Source organism: Perca fluviatilis, chromosome 11 (assembly GCF_010015445.1).
Source record: "Perca fluviatilis chromosome 11, GENO_Pfluv_1.0, whole genome shotgun sequence".
Classification (NCBI taxonomy): Eukaryota; Metazoa; Chordata; class Actinopteri; order Perciformes; family Percidae; genus Perca; species Perca fluviatilis.
The window spans coordinates 13,386,256-13,411,111 of record NC_053122.1 but is presented as its reverse complement, the minus strand read 5'-3'; the positions used below and the strand labels follow the sequence as shown (position 1 = coordinate 13,411,111).

The 24,856-nt window shown below is 40.7% G+C and overlaps 2 protein-coding genes across 4 annotated transcripts; both read right to left on the bottom strand.

Annotated features, from left to right (window-relative positions):
* Positions 1–656: 656 nt before the first annotated feature.
* Positions 657–16,624, bottom strand: LOC120568628 (glutamate decarboxylase 1-like). 2 transcript variants are annotated; one of them, XM_039816255.1, is made up of 17 exons: positions 16,388–16,624; positions 15,330–15,446; positions 13,221–13,277; positions 11,486–11,623; positions 10,458–10,700; positions 9,125–9,215; positions 5,279–5,391; positions 5,050–5,165; positions 4,607–4,686; positions 4,396–4,450; positions 4,194–4,310; positions 4,018–4,082; positions 3,839–3,917; positions 3,540–3,689; positions 3,311–3,418; positions 2,905–2,994; positions 657–2,604 (listed from the first exon to the last, which is right to left on the bottom strand). In XM_039816255.1, exons 2-17 carry the CDS (start codon positions 15,403–15,405, stop codon positions 2,431–2,433), a joined length of 1,752 nt encoding a protein of 583 aa, XP_039672189.1. In that variant the 5' UTR covers positions 15,406–15,446; positions 16,388–16,624; the 3' UTR covers positions 657–2,430. The 2 variants fall into 2 exon arrangements, with proteins under 2 accessions (XP_039672189.1, XP_039672190.1); XM_039816256.1 differs by lacking the exon at positions 13,221–13,277 and having other exon boundaries at positions 16,388–16,621.
* A 1,884-nt stretch (positions 16,625–18,508) lies between these two features.
* On the bottom strand, positions 18,509–21,891 carry LOC120567765 (glutamic acid-rich protein-like). Of its 2 annotated transcripts, none has more exons than XM_039814776.1 (12): positions 21,653–21,891; positions 21,211–21,253; positions 20,972–21,020; positions 20,766–20,808; positions 20,631–20,667; positions 20,476–20,536; positions 19,850–19,886; positions 19,675–19,763; positions 19,466–19,596; positions 19,202–19,259; positions 19,035–19,106; positions 18,509–18,951 (listed from the first exon to the last, which is right to left on the bottom strand). In XM_039814776.1, exons 1-12 carry the CDS (start codon positions 21,658–21,660, stop codon positions 18,722–18,724), a joined length of 858 nt encoding a protein of 285 aa, XP_039670710.1. In that variant the 5' UTR covers positions 21,661–21,891; the 3' UTR covers positions 18,509–18,721. The 2 variants fall into 2 exon arrangements, with proteins under 2 accessions (XP_039670710.1, XP_039670709.1); XM_039814775.1 differs by having other exon boundaries at positions 20,631–20,670; positions 21,653–21,884.
* Between the last annotated feature and the right edge of the window lie 2,965 nt (positions 21,892–24,856).

Genomic DNA, 24,856 nt, shown 5'->3' with positions numbered 1-24,856 from the left:
AAAGTTTTAAAACCCCTCATTTTGCACATTTGATTGTGCAGACAGACCACCACCACCAGAGGGCGGTGGCAATACGTCACATACTCATTGCTGATCTCACTGTAGATCTCAAGCCTCACTCCACAACCACCCTCCTCTTTGATATTTGTATGCCCTCCATGTAAAGGTAACAAGTGCCTTTGTTTATCTATGACATTTTGGCCTAGTAAGGTTTAATCACATCTTACTCGTAGGTGAATAAAGGCAAGAGGAGAGGAGGTATGGGGGCAATTAAGAAAAAAGAGAGAATTAAGGGAGTAGCAAATGCGAGGGGAAAAAAAGTAAATATGTAGAGGAGAAGAGAGGAAAGAGATGGGGAAGAAAGGAAAGAATAAATGAGAGAAAAAGCTGATAGGAGAGGAGGGTTTTACGCTGAAGAACAGCCAATCCAATACTCAGCTGGGGGCCAAACAAAGCCTCCTCGAGGATGATTAGGCAGAGAGGCAATAATGTGGTGTGTATGTGTGTGTGTGTGTGTGTGTGTGTGTGTGTGTGTGTGTGTGTGTGTGTGATATGACATTTTTGTAGAGTGCTGTTTGTGGAGCCGCAGAGAAAAAAACATTTATCTAAAAGACAGAGATTTGTGTGTGTGTGTGTTTCAATAAGTCAGACTCATGTTTTCCTTTAGTAGACTTTATTAATTTTTTTCAAGATGGTATGGTTCTGTTAAAGTGCCTCCTGGGAAACGTTCCCTTACAGCTGGCTTTGTCAACAACAACAAAAAACTAAAAGATTGGTCACATACAGCACACAGATTACCTTAAAAATTATTTATGCACTTGTGCCATTTACATATGGTCCCTAGATGCCATAAATACTTTGTTAACTTAAGTCTTATATAATACTGCCATAGTACACATCCATTTACAATGGAAGAAAGAAAGGTTAACATTGTGCAAAGACACACATTGAGTTCCCATAACACTGAGAATACAGGTAATATGTATTACAATTAATATATACTATATTACAGTAAATGCATTAGGATTCAGACAGATACAACAATACTTTCTTCCCAGTCTCAAAAGAGTACATTCTCACATCCTTGTGCTATTCTCTAAAATAAAAGACGAGGATTATATAAACTTCATTCTTAATCTCATCAGAAGGCCAGTCAGTCATCTCAAAACATTCGGTCCAAAAGACTCACAATCACAGAAAGAAACACACCATAGAAATTGCATCGCAGTCAAGGGTCAATAGGTAACATTTTACAAACACCTATAATCTATAACAAGTTCTATATGAAGGACAATGGATTGCTCTGTTCCCGATTCGCTTTCTTTGGCTGACAAAAGCACTATAAATAAACTTTACTCTAGTCTCTGTGATTACATTTAGAAATGTATTACAATGTAATACAAATAAAGATACATTTACAATGAAATACCTGAATCTGCAAACAGTGGAAATGCAATAAATATGAGTTCTTATATAATCTTAATATTTAATATTTTAACAATGTTATAAACACATGATTATCACATGATTGCATGAAAACAACGAGCCAGCGTTTTACAAGTTGTCACAGACTTGGGACAGCTGTGGACATTTTAAATCTTAATCTTAAAGTTCTATGAGGGAAAATATTGCAGACTGTAGATCAGTTGCTGGAGGTGATCAAAATGCCTCAGTTTAACACGCTTGGTAGGGTGTGCACATAAGGTTATGAAAAGCTTATTTATAACACAGTGCTAGCTTAAAATACATGACAGGATACACACCTGCACACGCACACACACACCACACACACACACACACACACACACACACTGCACGGACACTGGTTTAGGACAAATAAGTCAGTGCACTGAGAATAATATGTACAGCGGAAAGCACCAATGATTCAATTTTGCGTAGCAAATGTATGATACAGCAGAATAATTTTATGACAGTTTGTTAATTTGCATCTGTGCTTTTCTCCCTTTAAGTGTTTGACCACACGCACACACACTCAGGCACACACATAGACACACACACACACACACACACACACACACACAGACGTTAAAACACAAACTACATTAAACGAGAAACTGGATCACATACACGCACACATTACAAGAATCCACAGCGCACACATACATTAGAGCATGTTGGTTGGACGTGGAGCCTTCAGATACTTATATATTTATAGAGGAGGAACCATGTGGGCGAGCAAGTAACACACTCAAAGTCTCTCTCATTTCTAGCTTCCCTTCGGTTGGAGAAACAGTCAGAATGCTTCAGACAAAGACAGACTGGATAGAAAGAACCTAAAACATGTCCTATCATTATTCTGTCCGCAGCACTGTAAATGTTTCCCCCCATTGGCATTTGCCTTGGAAATACAACAGATAGACGACTGCATGATCGCCCTCTGGCCACTAGAGCAGCGACGGCTGAGAAGGACTACAGATCTTGACCGAGCCTCTCAATCTCATCGATGAGGAAGTCGATGTCAGACTGGGTGACCGCGAGGTTGGAGACGACCATGCGGAAGAAGTTGACATTTTTGCCCTGAGGCTGGTAGCCCACCATGGTGGTCCCTGACTCCATCATCATGGCCTTGATCTTTGGCGCTACCTGTTAGGAAAAGAGAAAACTTAGAGACAAATTGCATTCCTAATGGGAGTCTGCAATAAATAGCGTTCATGAAGGCATCATTCATTGGTTGTATGAATAAAAAGGTAGGCTAAACATGTAAGCTGATAGATGAAAGTATTTGAAATGAATGTTTTTACTTTTTAAATTTTTTTTGTGTACAATACATTTATTGAACCAGATGTAGCAGTAGCTAATTTCCATCTGTAGTCCATGGGCGCAGACCACCAGTAATGCACAGGTTGATGAAATTAAAAGTAAATACATTGACGAGGGTCTTACCCTGTGGAGTTTTTCTCGCCGCTCCTCGCCATCAGGCATGCTTCTCAGGCTGGGTGGGATGTACCAGAAGCAAACATTGGTGTGCTGGGGCTGCAGACAGAAATAAACACAGTTAATATACTCGCACTCTCTCTCACACACACACACACACACACACACGAACAAAAAGAAAATGAAGAAAGATGGAGGTAGAGGAAAAAGAGCAAGCTAAATAATGTGACAGAGAAGAGTTATAAACAAAGTTTTAACATGTTAATTAACGTTTTGTAAAATCAATATATGATTTTGAGTTTTTTTGTTGTTTATGGTCTCATGTCAGTATAGCTTATTATCCTAAAAGGATACAATATTGAATTTTCCTAAGTGATAAATAACCTTGATAGAATAAAACCTTAGGGAAGCTTACCACTCCATCAAACACCATCTGATATCCCTCCCTGTTCTTGATCTTGTTGTACAGGTACTGAGACAATTCCAAACACTTGTCAATGTGCTGCTCAAACCCTATGGTGCCCTGCAGGGTTAAAAAAAAATGTCTGTCAGGCACTAATTATAACAGAAAACATGGATTATAAAACTTCAGCATCTGCTATGATAAGACCATGACAATTTGGCTTAAAGACATTCTTAAGCACCTTGGCCTTCCACATGAGCCAGAACTTAAAGATGTCGACGTGTCGGCCACACTGGATTGCTTTGTCCCCTGTGTCGTAGTTGACGTCGTACTGTTTGTCTGGTTGGAACAGGTAGCCAGCACACATGGAGTTACAGCCTGCCAGAATTCCCTACAGACACACATAAAGTACAGTACATACACTATTAACCTTTTATCCTCTTATGCCCATGGCATGTGAGCACTATGTATGTGTGTGTGTGTGTGTGTGTGTGTGTGTGTGTGTATATGTGTGTGTGTGTGTGTGTGTGTTTGCTGTACCTTCTCTCTGACCAGGATTGCAGAGCACTGGAGAGGCACGCCCATCATCTTGTGAGGGTTCCACGTGACAGAGTTGGCCCTGCAAAGTTTAATATATGTCTTAATGTACTGAGGTAGTTTCACTGGAAATGTTCTTTAAATAACAATACTGAGCAACCCATCTGTTCCCACGTACTTACCTCTCAACTCCGGCAAGCTTATGGCGATGCTTCCTGGACATCAGTAGTCCACCACCCCACGCACCCTGAGGAAAGAAGAGCACTTTTACAGGAGGGTATGCGGGCAAGGACATACAGTATATTACAACTACTGCTATCAAAATACTACAGCAACTGTTCCAGTGTCAACTACTCACATCAACATGGAGCCACAAGTTGTACTTCTCACAGATGTCAGCGATCTCATTGATGGGGTCAAATGCACCGTACACTGTCGAACCAGCTGTGGCATTCACAAACAATGGCACATATCCCTGCAGAATCAACACACAAAAATGTTGGTTAAAGAGCAGGAACAATTAAAGAGAGAAACAAAGAAAAAGCAACAGTGACACTGACCTTCTGTTTAGCATCAATGATCTTGGCCTCCAGATCTGCAGGAATGACTCTCCCCCTGAAAAAGTGTTGAGCATCATATTATCATTACATACAATAAGTTATACAAGAACCATGGAGTAGTCTCCTCTTGTCATCACATTGTTCACAATACAGTATTTTACACATGTATTGCATTAATTGTGGCTTTTAATTTCTAAGACGAGTTTCCCACCTCTCATCTGTGCTCAACAGGATCACATTATCAGTGCCAAAACCCAGAGCAGCTCCAGCCTTCTTTATGGAGTAGTGGCTCTGTAGAGACACACATTAAGTATACAATTCATCTTTCATTTAAATAATAGTGTGAAACAATGAAGTGGAGATTTTGTGAGGTAATTGTTGGAAGGTTTGGTTTGCTTTCTGTCATGTTGTCAGCAATTCTTTATAGACAAACGTAAATGCAATAAAAGCAAAAAGAATCCATAAAACTAGCCATTGCCTTGATTCAAATAGACATACTGATTATTACCAGACTTCTTCAATGGCCTCAATCTACAGCCAGTGAAGCATAGCGCCTGCTTTATTGGAATACCTAAAATGGTGTGTGTGTGTGTGTGTGTGTGTGTGTGTGTGTGTGTGTGTGTGTGTGTGTGTGTGTGTGTGTGTGTCACGTACGTGTTCGGATGTGAAGAGGACAAGGCGAGGAGCCGCAGACATGCCCTTGGTCTTGACCTCGGGGAAATACTTGTAACGTGCCATCATCACACTGTACATGTTGGAGATAGCGCCCCCTGTTGAAGAGAGATGGACACATCAGCACCTTGAACAGCAGCATGGTAACTATACTCATTATACTGATTCAACACACAATAACACACACTCAATATGTTATATATAGACCAACCTGGTGAAAAGAGTCCATCTCCCTCTCCACCGGCCCAACCAATCATCTCTCTCATTTTCTTCAGAGTCAGCTGTTCCATCAACACAAACACTGGAGCGATCTCATAGGTGAACCTGTCAATCACATCACAAGATTTATAAATATAGAATCAAAGAAGAGTCTTATGCATGCACACACTTGCAGATAAGAAAGCCTAAATACAGACACGCCAACACACACACACACACACACACTCAAACTCATTGGTTTTTCATTAGCCTAACATAATTCCATCCACAGAGCACAAACTGGAGCTTGTGCTGACTGGGCTAATTAAAAAGTGTCTGATAGGAGTCAGGCAGCAAACATTCAAATTCAAAGGCTTTCTGAAATCACTCAGTAGTTTAATTAAAGCCCACAAAGCTCTGATGGCTATCTGTCAATCCTGCCAATCTCAGCGGCGACTCTGAATGGGGCTGATTTGATGGCTGAGAGGACGTGAATGTGTGTGTGTGTGTGTGTGTGTGTGTGTGTGTGAGAGAGAGAGAGAGAGAGGAAGAAAGAAAGAAAGACTGGCAGGGAGAGTGTTTTAAACAGATAACAGCCTCTGTTGACCCTAAAATTCAGAAATTGAGGAAGACACTATAATTGTTAATTTCATTCTTTCATTAAAATAAAGAAAAAGAAAAGATAAAAAAAAATAATAATAATATTCACAATTGTTAGAGAGGTGAGAGACGGAAAGGCAGCTTTTAAAAAATGGCAGACGTGTTTCGGACCTCTCTGTCAGCTAACAAAAGATAAAATGACTCATAGCTCCATGGACAACAAAAGAGCAACACTCCTGAAGAAGCTAAAGTACCTTAAATGTGTGTCAACTCTTACAGTGAGGCCTGAGCTTTTGCTCTCGTTGCTAACTGACAGGCCATCTCACCGCCTCCCACACGCACCCTTAGGACTGATCCCTGTCTACCCTGCTTTTAATAAGGCCAGTTACACAACACTCCTACACCCCCATCAGACACCACCACCATTACTATCTAAAACAACAATAATCAATCTAATAATAATCTTCTCTAGTCTTCGATTCCTCTCTGTTTTGTTCACACGTATATATCTAAACGAGGACTGAAGCAATTTCGTAGCATGGTTAGAGAGGAGAGATGAAGGCTGTGAGCAGAGGGAGCTGTAGGTGAAACAATGCACTGATGCAAACTGTGAGGACAACAAAGGAAGAGGAGGGGATGATATGGAGGCATGGAAAGGAAAGTGTACAGAACAAACAAGGCGGAAAGAAGTGGCAGAGAATAAGGGAGAAAAGAAAAGAGAGTAAATGCTATGATCGAAGATAGTTGGAAATCGAATTACTGTAAAATAATAAAGAAATAGAGAAGAAAAAGACATGTTTCTTGTTAATTATCCCTGGTGAGGGCTCACCCACGGGATGGAGTTGATTGGAACATTAGCTTCTGGTCAATACACCAGATCAGATCGTGACTGCTGGGCTTCGACTATGAACAGCGACAGCAATGGATAAAATCACAAAGACAAAATGTCACATTTTGCAGCCTGTCACTGGCCTACTTTTAAGAAAATATGGTGTTCTTTGATATATTGAAATGATGGGTTCATATAAGGAACACAAAACACCTAATATCCTGGATGTACCACTTTCATTTCTTCTTACAATGTATTCACAGCAGAAAAGGGACAAAACCAGTGCACCTTTTTAAAATTCTCCTTCTCTCTGTGAGTCATTTCACGCTGTAATGACAATAATGGTGATCATTATCACAATCAGAGCCAATCATTGGTCTTTTCAGGGTGAAAATTACCCCTGAGTCACCTGCCTGTCTCCAGGGACAGCCCCTAAATGCCCTTATTATCGTCATCAAGGGCACTCAATGTGTATGAGTCTGTGTTTGAATGTGTGTGTGTGTGTGTGTGTGTGTGTCTCTATGTGACTAACCCTCTGACCCCCAACCACACTCTCCTCTCAGACCCTCAAAGGAGAACTGAGTCAGTCTGTACCCACAGGGACAATAGAGCCGGAATGAGCACTCCACAGGGAGCTGCAGCAGCCAGTTTCCCCAGTGTGACAGGGTTTTCTGTGCAGCCGGAGGACATTGTGTGTCAGTGTGGGGCCCAGCTGGCCTATCTGCTAAGACCAGCTCACAATGAGCCTGCAGTCAATGGACTGGAAACCCTAGCTGCTGTATCTGGGACAGCCATAGCTGGTGTGTGTGTGTTTGTGTGTGTCATTATGAAAGTGTGCGCCAGAGTGTGAATTCATTGGCCCTGTCTCTTGGGGCATTCTTCCAAGCAGGAGATGAGATGGGAAAGTTTTTCCTAAGAGTGGGTGGTTTCCTAAGCTAATGTTTTGAGAAATGGGATAAATTAAGTGTCTCAATTTTCCTTTAGCGGTTGGTTTATTATCCTTAGATTGATCGTTTCTTTAGCAGCCATTCTAGGAGGAAGGATAGAGGCCACAATAGTTAGAGGATACTGAATGCTCAGTTTGTGTGTATGAGTGGTGTACTATATTGTCCTCTGCCCACTATTTATCTCGTGTGGTTTTAATGCACAGTGCAGGTGCTGCTGTCTCTGCAGCGATATGTCAGTGTGTGTACGATGAAACTACACCAAGGAAATCTCTTGCAGATTTGTTGTACATAGATATTTAAGTGACTGGTTCTGCTTTGAAAAACTGTTTTTAAATGCTTTTAGAATTTTTAGGCAGTTGTCTTGCTTTAATTGTCATGCTTACTGTTGTTGTTTTCATGCCAAACCCTGATTTGTCTCTCTCATAGAGAAGAGTAGACATGAAACAATTAGTTGATCGATGGATTCCTTGTTAGATTTTTAGTTGCAGCTTCTGAGGATTTGCTGCTTTCCTTTGTTTTATGTAAAAGTAAGTTGAGGATTTGTCGGTTTTGGACAGCTGGTCAGACAAAACAAGACATTTTATGATGTCATCATAGGCTTTTCAGTCAAGAATGATGGTCAGTTTTCACAATTTTTTTTAAATATTTAATTTTTTTTAAAGATTAAATGATAAGGAAAATAATCGTTAGTTTCAGCCATACATAAGAGTGCTGTACATTTTCTTCTCTGGTTAGCTCTTAACGTCAGTCTTAATACTGTAAATATGGCCGTGAATAGGAAACAAAATATATTTCGTAGAATAGAAGTGTATAGGGCTGTGATTTCTTATTTTGGAGGAATTCATATCTACTCTCATGAATAAATCAATCCCTCCACTGAAAATGAATTGCCAAAATGTGCTTGTCTATGTGTGTAGCTCTGTGTGTGCATGTGTCTGTATTCAATAATCTGATATTGTACAGTAGTATTCATGTGATGTTCTATGCCAGTGATCATAACACAGAGTTATAGCTTATTTACAGCACGTGTGTGTGTGAGAGTTTGTGCGTGTGTGTATGTGTCGAGAGTGTGTGATGTTGATGTGGTTCATGCCCTCTATCAGACTGGGCCACCATGTAACTGTGACCTGAGATCAATATGCAATCTAACCACCCCTGGGGCTGGGCTGCCTCCGATATACAATACAACACAGTGGCAGCCTACCGTCTGTCAATACACAGTCTCAACAGGACAAACCAAACACTTTATATAACTGCCCTCAGAGGATGTTCTGACCAATTGTAGAGTGAGCTGAGGGGGACAAAATAAGCACTTCCACCATGGCTATATGATAATGACTGGGGGCTATTTCCAGTGGCCTACAAACTGGAAAACTCGGTTGTCCTGTTATGATACAGTATATTGAGGTAGTTCCCTGATTAGATAATAACTTGGTCATGCACAAGCATGCAAGCAAAGAGAGCAGCATACTGTATGACTTACATGTTGGTGTTGGCGGTGGAGGTGAGCCACTCTCCGGCCAGACCGATGATGTCCAGACCAGAGGACAGCTGGTTGAAGAATCGTGGGTGACCTAAACATAAAAATATAACTATCTTAATATAACTGTTTTAATGACTTGCCTATTAACTGCGCTTCACTGCCTTTATGAGGGAATCATGCTTTATATAAAGAGAAAGCAATAAGACAGCCGCTAATCTTCCTTGTCCTGAGTACATTAGCTTTATGAAGACATATGACTTCAATATCCTGCAGGCTAAAGCTGACCGCCTACATCTGATTGTGAAAATAAATAAATAAAAATGAAAGACACATGAAACAATTCTTAATTTCAATGTTCACAGTCGTTGGTCAGTTATCATTTTGTATTCCCCTGGTAAGCCATGAAACCTAAGGGATCTGACATAGCACTGTTCAGTGTATATAATTACATTGTTAACAAGGCTATATGACAGCCATTTAGACTATAAGGTGCTTGCGCACACAGTCCCCGTCAATAGGCCTGGAGCCTAAATGCAGTCATGGATATAAGCACCTTGTGGTGGTGGTGGCGCTGTATGGCTCATATAGCCTTATCAATATGTGAGTCACATTAACTTACTTATTAATAAAAATCCTAAATAGGGAAAATAAATCCCAAATCAATGGCAGTGCTGCTTAACAGCGAGAGGAAAGAGCTGCTTTATATTTCAGCACCACGGACAGCTCCTCCAGTCCGACTTCACAAAATTGAGCACAAAAACCCCCACCATGTCTGCAATTGAAACGTGGTGTTGAGTTGTAGGCACAGTAGACCCTGCTCGATATATAAAACCCAAGGGACAGTTTGAGCCTTGTCGTTTTTTAACAGCTTGAAACAGCCCGTGTTAGGATCCCCTCAGGCGACACTTGCTTTAATAAGTCGAGGGGAAAGAAAAGGAGGATGTCAAGTGAATTACCAGGGGGACAATAAATAACGCAGTCACTGTAATAGGCCATACACTATCTGGCAAACAGCTTCTTCTCTAATGGTTTGTGTTGATTCACCAAGTTATAAAATGGACAAGTGTTTTTTTTTTAAATATATCATAAAATTACTGTAAAATTCTAGTATTATATTTTGCTTTGTATAATGACGTATATGACTATACGTTGCTCTGCAGATGAAAACACCATTTTTGAATTGACAGAGTAGAAGTTAATTGCTTTTTATATTCACACATTCAGTGTCCTTTTGCTAAATAACCTATACCAGCATATGAATAATTCAACCCCCCCCCCCCTTTTCCCCTCAGATACAGCTCTATAGCTCAACCTTGAAGGTGTCCTAGCCTACCTGTCCGGACGCCATATTTGAGCGTGTCCCTGCAGTCCACCAGGATCTGCTCCAGGGATTCGGGCTGGTCAGACAGCTCCAGGTTGAAGCCCTCCATACCCTCCAGGAGCTGGTGGGGGTGGTGGAAGTCCAGCACCTTAGTGGAGCGGTCGAAAGTCTTCTTGACATAGTTGGTGAGGATGTCCACAATCTCCAACAAAAACTGAATAGTAGGCTCTTCTCCATTTTTGGCTGGCAGCAAGTCTAAGAGGTGAGGAGAAAGGTGATGGGAATTTAGCCTGGTAGCTTTATACTTTTGTCCCTTTTAGACTGAGCATGTTTACCACAGACATTTAATTGAGTAGCCTTTAGAAAGCTTTGGGCACATAGTTATTATTTTAAGTCCAAATTTGATTGTGTATTTCTTACAATTTCTCTGTTAGTGATCTGTGTCGAATAATGTAATAGGCTATTTATAATAGGCTATAGGTTAACAGGCTAATATCATTAGTAACTACTCCATGTATGGTCGTACATTTTCTCTAGTGGGATTTAAGATGAGAAGTGCATTGATTCCAGATCTCAACAGGTAGACTATACTTGCTGTGGTGACAACACTTTACAAAAATAACATTAGGATATATTTTTCTCAAAAAGTGGTTTAGCCTATGTGTTACTGTTATAATTTTGAGTAACTTGACATTAAAGCCAACCACCAGCCTCTGGTTCTTTTTCTAGATATTTTAATTATTTAATTATTAATATGCCTCTAACTTCAGTCGTCGTCCTCTAGAAAGTTGACTTTCACTGGGTAAAAGAAGACAATATTGTAGCAAAAAGAGAACAACTAATTTTAACAACAAAGATGCAAAGATGTGCTTGTCTGGTTGTAGGCCGCCTCGACAAAGTCGCCAACAGTCACTTTAGTTTGAAGTAATGGGCCTATGACATGTGACCATAGCGTACAGCGCCAATGAAGCACACAAAATTGAGTAATAGCTTATTTGTTTAGATACGTCAAGCCGAAATAGCGCTTATGTAGTTCTCACCTCTGGCGAACAGATTGGAGAAGTCGGTCTCGGAGAGGCGGAAGCGCGCGTCCCTGTCACTGTTATCGCACGAGAGCAAGTTCTTCTGGCCCGCGAGCCTCCCCTTCTCGTCCAGGCTGTTGTTCTTCTGCAGGAACCCTAGGGTGTTACACGGCGGAGGACAGGAGTTATCACCAAACACCTCCATCCCACACAAAGAAATGATTATTTTTTAAATGCAAGAAAGACGAATAATGAATGTCCAAATATTCCGCGTTATTTAGTCTATAAATATATACGTGGTAAGGCAGCTTTTGAAAAAAAAAATCTGTGTTGTCTAAAGTCAGCTCCTAAATGCCCTGAGAAATTTGAGGATTTTCTGGTGGAGGCCAAACCTATATAGGCCATATATGGACACACACAGGAAGAGGAACCACCCGTGTCTGTGTGTGTGTGTGTGTGGGGTGCCCGCCCCACCCTGTGACATCACAACCATACCTCGGTGAGGAAACACCCAGTCCACAGACTGATCGGCTCGAGGGCAGGCCAGGACGGGACAGCCCGCGGTGAGGACCCATACAGCCAATAAACGCACATCCCATAATGAGGGGTTAATGAAGGATGCACAGACCCCTAAGCATGTTTTGACCTCTATGATTGATCCTTTTTCTGCATTTGGGCCTTTATATCGGCAGGATAATGTGGTCACGGGTGGGACTAATTGTGCACAAAACACATGGAAGTCACACACCGTTGTTATCTGTAAGCCTATAAAATTAATATTTTTCAATGCCAACTCAATAACACCTTGCTCATTAAATCCTATATGACATTTCCGAAATCAATATTTGAGACGGTCTAACTGCTTAAGCCTCCACATAGAAATATCCCCATTCAATTTCCATTTCAGTCCATTAAAATGTAATTTAGACCAATCAAAATATATTGGTCGTTTTCTCATTCTCAGAAATACCAAACGTTGGCGATCCCATACGTAGCTTATTCGATCCTTTGGTTTTAATTGATTTCTGCCATAACACAAAGGCCAATTATATCCTGTTTCCTGTTCCATATCTACATGATATTCATTCCCTCTTTGTAAAGCTGCAAGAAAAACATATCCATATATTTTTTTTTTAGAAACAAATTCCTTCAAATGATGGAGAAATAAACAGACAGTCCCTTGACGTCACGTTCTCCACTGTATAGGCCATCAGTGTGATTGTCAGTAGGCTTTTAAAGAAAACTATTATTTGTTGCAAGGAAAGATATGAACGGAAAATGAAATTACTTCTTTATTTACAGGTTATTCTGAGGGTCTTTCTGGGCTTTATAACATGCTATATTTCCAGGCCTGTCTCGGGGATTTTTTGTCTTGTTGGTGAAATGGAAAAGACATTGCGGGGGTCAGGGGCGGTGGGTGGGTGATCTGGGGCTCTCATCATAAGACCTACAGGCTAATGTCCACTGACCTTTAGAAGATGGAAACACACGGTGACAGTCGTGGATGGCCCTGCTCTAACAGCCTTTATCATGGCCTATTTTAGGCCTGCAAACGGAATTTCTTTTAAGAATAACAGCCACCCTATGCTGACACTTATGCATTCTAATGGAATATTATGGAGACATATTATCATACATTCATATGCCAAAGAAATCTGGTCCTTCCAAAATTGCATTTTTCTAAGATGTCAAAAATGTGAATAACATATGAAAGGAGTTAACGTGGAACGGTTTATGTGCCCAAAAAACTTACCACAAATCTTCATCCCCAGTTTCCGTGTACATCCGTGCATCCACGCATATTCGTAGGCTAAAACAGAATGAACGTTTGAGTTTCTGGTGTGCAGGCCGCGGAGACAACGTGGATGGGCGGATTATGGATATAAAGCTGGTGGAGCACAGTGAGCACAGTGGAAGCTGCGTGATGCGCACGGCTCTTGGCCGGGTGTGTGACTCTGAACACTCCGGGTGTTTTGGTATTTTCATGCGGGGTTTTAAAGCCTCAAACTATTTGTTTCGTAGTCATTTGGCTCAAAGTGGTCTTTGTTGGGCCGATGATTTATCCACCTTGTTATTTACCACAGCACCCACTGATCATCGGGGGATGAGTCTTATAACATTTCCGATTTAGGTTCAATCAATAGGCACCGCCAGTGGCCCGCACGGCACATCCACGCCGGCTCACACACCCAGCCAAGGGGCGGACTGGAATTAACGCCCGTGAAATGAGCTCACGGAGGAGGGCAGGGATTAATTGAGTGAAACACAGTATGTGACTGGAGCGAGCTGGTTATGTCTGTGGCCGGAAAGTCTATAGCCGGCTTGATGCAGAAACTTATAGTAGGCTATAGTGCGTCTCATGCATACACACTCACAGCTACACACTTAAACCCGAGCGTGGACATGCGTGAGCAGAGATGGAGCAGAAGCCAGAGGGAATAAAATGCAGAGCGCGCGGCAGCAGAGCTATACAGCGAGGCGGCGAATACACCTGATGGAAAACTTTCATAACAAAAAACAAGTATTTAAATTCACTGAAGCAATTTCATTCTGAGAGAAACTAGAGAGCCGCTCGAGGTGCTGAGGCCAAGGCATACACACAGCAGACACGCGCGCGCGCGCACACGCGCACGCACAGACACTACATGCCGCCAGGCGTGAGATGGAGCGTGGAAGAGAGATAATGGCAACATCCAGCAGCAGTGTGCGAGCAAGTCAGACAAAACAAACCTTTCTTCACAAAACAAACATCTTTTTTAAAGAGCTTTTCTCGGGACAAATTCACATTTAAAATAAGTCTTACATTTTTGTAGACATGTTTATTGACACCCAAAGGCCACAAATAAAAGATTCAACAAAAATATTGCATTCGATAAAGAGAGAAAAAAAAAAGAGAAAATATGAAATTGAATTGTACACCGGCCCTCAGGAACTGCAGCCTATTTCCTTTTACATTTTGGCCAAAGACAAAAAGCGGCCATCCTTTCCCCGCGTTGCACTGCAGATGGCTGCTCAAGTGCACTATTATAGAGTCGATTTGGGCATGCGACAAAGGCTTAAAACAATTAGCCTAATTAACCCATAGGTTAATGTGTAGGCCTACATAAATGTGTTCAGCTATTAATAATAAAAAATAAAAAAACGCAAAATAGCCTATATCTCCATGCGCAACTAATGCAGCTTATAGCCCCGAGGGCCTACATAAACGAGATACAATGAATAACGTCAAAAATAAATAATAGGCCTAAGTAATAAAACAATGTAATTTTTTTGTGTGGAAAATTTGTCGAAAACGTTTTCAAAACGCACGATTAAACCCCAGACAACGAAGGCGTTAATGTAAGAAAATATAGGGAAAATATTCAAACCAGGAATATATTCGATATGAACATGCATTTTTATTCAAAAATATTGGATCATTAAAAATACCAATGCTTTAACGGTGCATTATTTTTGCGCCAGGTCCACTGCTCGGTGCGCACCGCTGATCCGCCAGACAGCGACAGGCAGCTGTGATGGCTCTGTTTTTAACCGGAATGATTAACGACGGAGACCACACAGCAAATGGCCCGGGCGAGACTCGCTTTTATCAGACAGAGGAGGAGGGGAGAGAGGGACGGGGAGGCAGACAGAGGCAGAGAGAGAGAGAGAGAGGGTTAAGCCTTCGTGTTGGCAATAGATCGCACTGGATGCATAAGTGTCTTTGAGCAAGGCACCGAGTCCCGGTCAGCTCCAGTGGGCTGTTTCTGTAAGCACAGTCTGAACGCTCCGGAGAGGGACAGCCTTAACGAGAATTTACCCTCGGGGATCGATACTGGATTACGATATTATTAACAGGGAGAGGAGTGTGAGGAGGACGTACTTGTGGACGGAGGTCTTAAATTGTCGGAGTTGGGGTCCTGGTCCCCGCCAGTGGCTCTCGGTTCAGACGTGGCCATCAGTCCTCTGTAATCTGATCTCCAGCTGGGAAATAATTCAACTGCAAACAAAACGGTCCAGGGTTAGGAGTGACCAGGTCATCTTACACAACTCACATTTGAAATATATATTTTGAATAACTACAATCCATTTAATTGGCAGACCAGGATTTGATCAGGCAATCATGTTATCCACGGTGCGTCGCAAGGAACGAGTTATTCCCGAAGGATATTGCGCTATGAACCAAGCCGCGCAATTTGGAGAGAATTGCGCACGACGCACAAGCAATGCGCACATCAGGATACATGTTAAAGATAACATTCAGTTATCAGGGAGCGCCACATATAAGAAATATAGTTATTATACGTTCTAATGGCTCGTTGGAGCAACAATATAATTTCCCTTAGATATCAGTCTTTGGCAGAGCGACACGAGACCATTAAAATGTATGAGCTGTATGTTTGTGATCATCCACTGCACTCATAGCTATATATTAGAGAGATATTTCTAACGAATGAAAACAAGATTAAAAACACATTCATTCAGCCTGCCTTAGTTGGAGGACATGTGCTATTCAAAAAAATATAAATTAATACATGACAGGAAATATTGGTAAAGTCACACCTGTTTTTAAACAGACTGATTTATTAAGCAAATACTGATAAGCTGCAACTATAAATAGCCTACGTCAGTTACATATTGACTGAGCAATCGACATTTCAATTAAGTTGGGCTTCGAACAAGCACATCCCATCTCATCATAACTCAATGTCATCAGACAGACTGGACAGCTAAGGAATTCCTCCTGTCACTCATCTGGGACTCATTTCTTTCAAACGACACATAATATAATGAAATATAAAAAAGAATTGTTAGTCTATCCTCCCCCCCCCAAAAAAAACAAACTCCGACGTTACAATCACCTGTGTCCACGAAAAAATATGAAGCCTATATATCAATATATCAAGAGCGCCGCTGAAATGAACGGAGGAGGCATCTTACCGACTCACGGGCGCACAGGTTGTCCAGTCCAGAGAAACTATAACTAGATGTTACAATTGCAACCCAAAGACACGACAAGGAACAGTCCAGTGATGGCGGAATACCAACAGAGCGCACTAATAAAATCCCATCCAGCGGCGCGCAAGTGACCCTTTCTCCCTCAAGAATATTTTTTATTCGTTATTTATATCTCAGGCTCTGGCTGCTCATTGGTCTCTTCACGCAAGCATGAGTCACAGCCTTGCCTCCCTCTGACGACTAAAGAAGCTTCCCTGAGTGCTACTGACAGCCACAATCCACTTTAAGAAGCCTAAAAAGCAAAAGGAAAAGCACCAGTGACGTATACCCACCCCTCAGTGTGTGTGTGTGTGTGTGTTTCACAGGATGGAGACGTGAATGTGAAATGTATTCTGAGTGGGTTACATAGCAATTGACCTTGTGATGACAAAGTTGGTTTATGGGTTTTTAGTAACAACAGATATACATTCATAATGTTTCAATGAACCTGTGGGGGCTTCTTACAAAAGCACCAAGTGATGGAGAGAGCAGCACGCACAGTCCATGATCCATCCATCCATACAAAGTGCTGGCTGAGATATTCACCTTCATGAGATGACTACACTGCACCCATCACCATTTTTGACCTGCACCCTTTTTATAACCTTGACATGGACAATAACACTGAGACATCAAAGTGAATCCAGCCTGGAGGGCGTTGACTTATTGTCATCCTCATACCTGTGTCCTGGTCCACCGAATGGACAGAGAGCAGCCATTATGTTCATTCAGTCACTGCAAATTACACACAGCCTTTATCAGATGGCACTCATACTTTCTCTTTTTCACAAGTCACGCGTAGAGACGACTCATAAAGATAAGCTCTGCCATGTGATAATAACTGGCTGATAGCTGAGTGTGTGAGAGACGCTGTGTAACCTTTAAAGTAACGATTCAGTGTGCACACAGAGCAGAGTAGCACAGAAAAAACATGCTTGATGGTCAGCATCATCATCCATAGAAACTGCCTATATTCAAAAATGAAGATTTATTCAAATAAATGAATTGTACTTTGTAATTTCCCCACTGGGGATCAATAAAAAAAAGTATAAATTAAGTATAAATATAAATATAATTGTGTTTATTTACAGCTCTGATCACAACAGTATGGGTATGAAGCGCTTGCCCACGTGAACACGCACAGATTTTTGCTGGTTTGATGAAACCAGCTTTGGGGGATACAAACATTATTTTCTTTTCATTCAGCATCTTCAAAATTATTTTCATGATTTCAGGGGTGTTAAGTGTCTGGCCTATCCTGGTATAGCCAGACTAATTCGCAAATGCAAATTTATCTTTCAGTTAATTTTTGCAATTTTCAACAGCACAGACCAAAATGACTCTGGACGCAGTTAAATAGACCTAGAACCAATGAGCACGAAACGACGTGGCTCTGAGCGACACATGCAATTATGGCCGGTGCTTGGTCTGTTTTTAAGCAGGAAAAAAAATGGCGCCTTGTTAAGTTGAGCTTTTAGGACCTATACATACAGTACGTACTATATATACTAACTAACACTTTAGTAAAACAATCTTTATCTCTACAAAGTGCTTTTTGTTTGTTATTTGTTTACTAAAGAAATGTACTGCAAATATTTCACATGGGTGCCCAAGAAAAGGGAAGCCTTTTCCATTATCATCAGTATGATACTGTAATCAAGATTAGGGGCTGCAAGTGATTATTTTCATTATTAATTAATCTGACGGATATTGTCTCGATTGTTTGATCCATGAAATGTCAGAAAACAGTGGAAAATGCTTTTGTTTATGCAACAAAAACAGAGAAAGGCAGCAAGTCCTCACATTAGAGAAGCTTTAACCAATGTTTGGCATCTTTGCTTGAAAAATGACCTAAGCAAATAATCATTTATCAAACTAGTTACAGATTGATTCGCTCTCTCTTCTGTTGATCGACTAATCTATTAATCAACTAATCGTTTCAGTTTTAGTGAAGATGACCTGTCTCGCAGCAGACATTCTGACTTATAGGTTATAGCAGGTAAAGCACCGGTGTAGTTATAAATGATGAGGGCTTTGAATTAGAAAACTGCAATCGAACACAGCTGTTATTAATGGCATGTTTATAAGTTTACTTTTTCAGCAAACAGGGGCATCAGCTTTGTCCACAATACATATTTAATTTGCATGTGTAATTTGAAAAAAATGCATCATTGTCACAACATCTACAAAATGCACATAGACTGTTCCAAGACGCTATTAGCAGAGATATCTGGTGACAGTGTCTAACATTGCTTCTGTTGTATTGGTACAATAGATTTAGCAAGAAATGTGAGAAGTAGGACACGGCTTGTGTCTGTCTACTTGCTTTTCTTCATCATCATAATCATCATCTGATGGTGACGAGGAGGAGCAAGCTGAAGAGGAACAGTTTGAGCTCTGAGATGACTCCTCATCACTCCCGGAGTTATCGGAGTCATCATTATCCCCATCTACTTCTTCTTCTTCTTCTTCTTCCTCCTCCTCAGTGTTCTGCTCTGCCTCTTGCTCTAATGAAAAAGGCATGACACAAACTCATGGTGTGTTCTGGAATATGGAGCATAAGTGTTTGTATAGATGGAGGAACTCTCACCCTCCAACAGCTTCTTCTGGATCAGCGGGAGAAACTCAGAGGCCTCAGGATTGTCTGGTTCATAGATGAGAACTGGACCGAGGAGAGAAGAGGCATCATTAGCTGGCTTCACCGGTGGCAGATTTATTGACTGACAGACATAGACTTGATGGATGCAGGATACATACTCATCTGACACAGTTTGCTGGCCAGCTGGAAGTCTCTGTCCATCACAGCTCTGAGGAACTGAAACCACACATTTTAAACTGGGTTTCAATTTCATTTTCTCTCAACTAAGTATATCCAAGTTTAGTAAAAATATATCTTTGACTAAAACCAAGGATTCAAATGATTTTGGGCATCTGAAATAAAACAAAAAGTTACTCCAGTTTAGCCCATCCTCTCAGCAGAGCATGAAGCGTAGAATCATTGATGGTGATCAGTCACTTCACCTCCATTATCAGCTCCACTGGTGCCTTTCGTTCCTCATCCCCAGCATCCTCTTCTTCTGTCTGTTCTTCCTCTCCATTTGGCCCATGTGTGGGGAGAGGCTCAGCTGGTGGAGGAGAATGTGTTGTTCCTCCTGACAACCATTAACACTATCATTAGTTTCTTTCGTGCTACATTTCTTATTTTGCATTTTGTTCTACAATAAACGTACCAATAAGTATTGAGTCTGGGGGCTTCCTCAGGTCTTTCATTTTCAGCTCTTCATCAGGCACTGCAGTCAACTGTGTGCGTTTATCAACCCTAAAAATCGCATTTAGGATTTAAAACTGTGTGTTGGTGACATTTCATTAGTCTGATCACTTATTATGTGAATTCAGAGTACAGACCTTGGTGTTATGCTGATGGATTCCTTTGGTGAGCACTCTACAGGAGAACCATAGACATCCAATACATTCAAATTAGACAGTAAACCCCTGCATGGATTTTAAATATTGTTTTGGGCACAGATAGTAGTATTTAATGTGAATCGTGTGAACATAACAAGCTGAAACTATCCATTGATATTATGTTGTCAACAAAACATTAAACTTATTGTAACGGTCTGGAGACATGATGAGGAAAAATGACACAGACAGCAAAGTTTACTTTTGGTGTACGCGGCCGGTCTCTTCTTATTCTGTCACAGTTAGTGGCTTTATTTGTGACTTACTACATTTCCCAGAATGACTTTTGACAAAATTAACAAGCATGCACGTACACATTTATCCATATGCTCGTGCCGAGTGATCAACAGCAATTGCAATGAAAAAGAGCAAATCACATTTTTCATTCATTATGAAGCTCTAGTTAACATATCTGGGAGTTGCATTGCAGTCTGGTCTTTTCGATTGAGCAATTGTTATCCCTGCATGTTCAGGAACAGACTTCTCCTTGCATAATTGTTAAACATTATGTGAAAAAGTACTGATGAGATGAATTTTCCCTCAATCTCAGAAAGTCCAACACCACATACCGTCTGCATCCAGCAAATCCCCACTTGGAAACCCAAACTTTTGAGTCTCCTGGCAAAAAACCTTAAGAAAGAAAAAAAAAAATGTAATTACAGTAGTGAAGCAAAACACGTTTCCGTCAATCCAGTCTTTGTGTAGTCTATCTCAGAATACCCACCTTCACAGAACGAGGCGGTGTCCGGGCAGGAAGACTCCTGCTGGATGCAGAAAGTAAATAAAAAAATTAAAATACTGGATGACCATGGTGTGTTATGACAGAAATGTATACTTGCTAAGATGGGACTTTTCTTACCGAGGTTTAATGTCCCTGATGACTGTCTTTTCCCAAACTTGGTCTAGAACATAATAAGAATATAAGCTTGCCATAAAAAGCTGATGAGCAGCATAAGCGCAAGTGGAACTCACGTGAAATCTTATGTCTCATTTTAGTCTTTACAAAAGGAAATAAGTCTGAAAGTGATGTTTGTACATTGATATGAAATGAGAATTACTTCTTACCACTGGGTTTGTGTGTCTCAGCATTTGCAGAGGGGACTTCTGCTGTCAACTACATCCAAGTAGAGAGGTCAAAATGATTGTAATATGCATACAATGTTTATTGGGGCATGCAGAGTAGCAATGCACAAGCATGAAAATCAACATCAGCAATGTAATCCATAAAAAAAGCATATGATAGATAGAAACCTACAGTGTTGTAATAAAACAGAACACAGTTGACTTTATCATTTAGTGCTCACCTGTTTCTGTGAACTGGTGGAGGATTTCCCCAAACACTCTAAACTGGACATCAAATTGCAGCAGTGAAATCATGTTATTGTTTGTGAATTAAATAGCATGGATTATAAAATCCTAACGTTTCTACATAGCTTTAAGCTTTATATGTGGCACTCTAGCGTATATAATGACCTTATATTGTACAGTAACGTTATGCTTTGGTTATTTTTCAGGCGTTTAGCTAGGTATACTTTTTTGTATAATGACAGCTGCTGAAGCAACATTCGAAGTACTGAAATAAATTACTAGCTACGTCGTTAAGTGCTAGCTTAAATTAGCAGATAACGTTAGCTAGTTAACGTTGCATAATACATTATAATCATTCATTAACGTTAACTATGTTTTTGTGAACTAACATTAGTCTTGCTAGTTAATGTTGGTAACGTTAAGCCGCCAGTTGCTCACCTGCTCATTGAGGAAGATAAAGCGACTGCAACTTAGCTAAAGTACTAGCTAATTATTCTAAAACTCTCCTGTAATGCCTAGGTTTTCTCGTTTTAAGGTAAGCTAACTAGCTACTTTTCTATCAGTGGGACAGACTGTCGTTGCATCGCAACAGTGAAGTAAACATAGTAACCGAGCTACTCCGAGTCAATGCTGCCTTCAAGTACTGCCGGACATTTTGCGATTGATTGGAATTTGATTAATTTGTGTCATGAATTTTGGAGTATGGAGAAGCAGTGATGTAGTACTGTACGTAGTTTTCTTTTCATTTTAAATATGACTCATGCGTTTCTGTTCATCGTATGGGTTGTTCTTCGAATTAATCTACAGGTGTTATAAAAAGTTTTGTCATACTGTAGGCCTACATATTTTTTATAATTCCATCAGTTTGCAACAGAACTGCAAGTTGCTTTGGCTGCTCTGTGAAATCTGTGAAATGAAAAAGCCACCAAAATGCATTGAATGCACAAAAAGTCACATTTAAGCTCAGAAATATGATATTTTGAAGGCTTCTCTCCCATGCCCCTCTTACACATAAGCCTATTGTTTCCGTCCACCCTCCATGTCAGCCATATTTCATCCAATAAGTAGCTGTTACTGCTACATTAGCTGTGCATACATCAAAGGCGCTGCCCTCAGTCTTGAATGTGAGTGTGTGTGTGTGTGTGTGTGTGTGTGTGTGTGTGTGTGTGTGTGTGTGTGTGTGTGTGTGTGTGTGTGTGTGTGTGTGTGTGTGTGTGTGTGTGTGTGTGTGTGTGTGTGTGAGAATGTGAGGATGGAGATATTGTGTGTGTGGTTAATAGGGTCAGGTCCCCTCTGCACTTGGCAGTATTGTTTCATGGTTGTCTTGTACTTTTAGGAAGATATAAACTGTTAGACTGACAGGCTGAAGACTCAGAGTTCCCACAGAGCACAAATTAGCACATGACCAGACATGTACTGTATAAAGTACTAGAGAGTAGACCCATACTTGAGTAAAAGTACAAGTGCTCTATCAAAAAAGTGACTTGAGTAGAAGTTGAAGTGGTCTTTAAGCACCACACTTAATTAGAAGAACTAAAGTATTAAACATTTTTTGATCTTAAGTATTGCAAGTAGTTTATTTTAAAATCTACTACTCAAGTACTGAAAGTAAAATTACAAGTATTGTGTTATTTAGTTATTAAAGACAGCAGTCAAAAGTTTGAATATCATATTGTTTATATTATTTCAAATGTTTAGCCTAAGGTTGTAGCCAAAGGAATCAACAAATATTAAATATATTATATTATATTAAAAATAACAAATATTAACACATACTGAAATAAAATGTTTAATAAAATTATCACACTGTGCAAGTAAAATGAACAGCCTCTCCAGCACAGTAAAGCGTGTTTTATACTGGACGCAGCGCAGCTGGCGCATACAAATGTGACGTCATGAGATCGCCATGACTATTTATACCTGCGCTGGTGGTCGCAACACTAGTTTCAGTCTTCTCCTGAACAGCGGTGGCGCTAATGAGCAAATGCTACCGACGTTGCTCTTTCTACAGACTAGAAGAAGAAGAAAAAGGTAAACAACGGCAGAACTGGCAGCAGCATTGCCGTCAATGCTTCGATTTGATTCAATGAGCTGCTTCGTCGGATCAAGCCTTTCATTCACCATAAAAGAGCTCATCTTAACCCAGTAAGTTTACATGAGAGACTTGCAGTCACTCTGAGAGTCCTGGCATCCGGTTGTCGGCAAACTCATTCAGGCCTCCGTTTCCGCTTTGTCGTGTGCCGCTGAAAAAAAAAAAAATCGGACGCGCCGGCAGGATATTACGTAAATTTGACGTCACAATGTCGCGCGCCACCTTGGATGCGTCTAGTATATAACGGCCTTAAAGATTAAAGCCCAAAAAAACGTATCACACATTAGCTAGTAACGTGTGATGAACAGGAAAGTTAGCAAGCTAGCAAATACAGATAAACTAGCAGCTCCACATCACAGGGTCAAACAGTTAACATTCAGTACTCATTGCAGACTGAAACAACTCAGGAATAGCGTAATCTGCTGCAACAACAGTTAAATAGAAAGAGTACAAACTTACATTATCTCTGACTTCTGAACGGGCATCCGTAATGAAAAGAAACACGATGCAATCTCGTAATTAGCGTACGTAACTAGCTAACGTAGCTGTAACTACACACATCTGTAACCTATCTCCGTAGCGTGAGGAATTCACAACAGTAATGAGTAACTATGCAGCACATAAAAAAATGTATCGGAGTAAAAGTATTTCATTCATCGAAAATATGTACTCAAGTAAAAGTGGAAGTAGGAAAAAAAATAATACTCCAGTAGAGTACAGATACAGCCTTTTAGTACTTAAGTAGAGTAGTGAAGTAGTTCTACTTCGTTACTATACAGCTCTGCACATGACTGACAGGTTTGTTCGTTTTCTGCCAGAATTTGAAGCACTGTTTAGAGAAAGGTAAGGTTAGTGTTAGGGAAATCCTCTGTGTGTACCTAAAAAGGTTACCAAAACCTGACTCCAATTGTTCTTCCCGCGTATTCTTAAATTGGTTTTACACCGATCCTACACAATAATCAATGAGACGATATTACTATTTCTACTATTAAGTTTTAGTTAGTCAAGCATCAGAGTTACAGACACAGATCTGTGGGATCACAAAGCAGAGACTAAGTTTCCCTAGCAACAGACAAATAGTCAGAGCCGGTCCACCCATCTCTTCTGCCAAGTGAGCCCCGTTCTATCCTTTCCCTAAACTCTTATACCCCTCCTCGCTCTGGAGCGTTGTCTTCTTCTCCAGGACAGGGACAGTTATCTTCTCACAACCCACACCAGGGTGGAGGCCACTGTGCTGTGTGGCTTCTTCTTCTCACACGAGCGGTACATTCTGTTCCTGATTCTACTTGTTGTTGTTGTTTCACAATATACTTTTTTTCGAGGCCACTGTGACCTTAACTATCTTATATCTTAACTATCTTATCTTTAGCTTAAGCTAAACCATCTGTGCGTTAGAGTTTCCTTTGTTCAGGAATTTAACCAACACCTCTATGACTGACTGCGCGCAACTCTGTTGCAGTGAGCACAAAACACTATCAATCATAATCTCTTATGGAGATTTTGGTCTATTTATTTCTGTATCACACCTATACCTTTTTAGCATATAATAA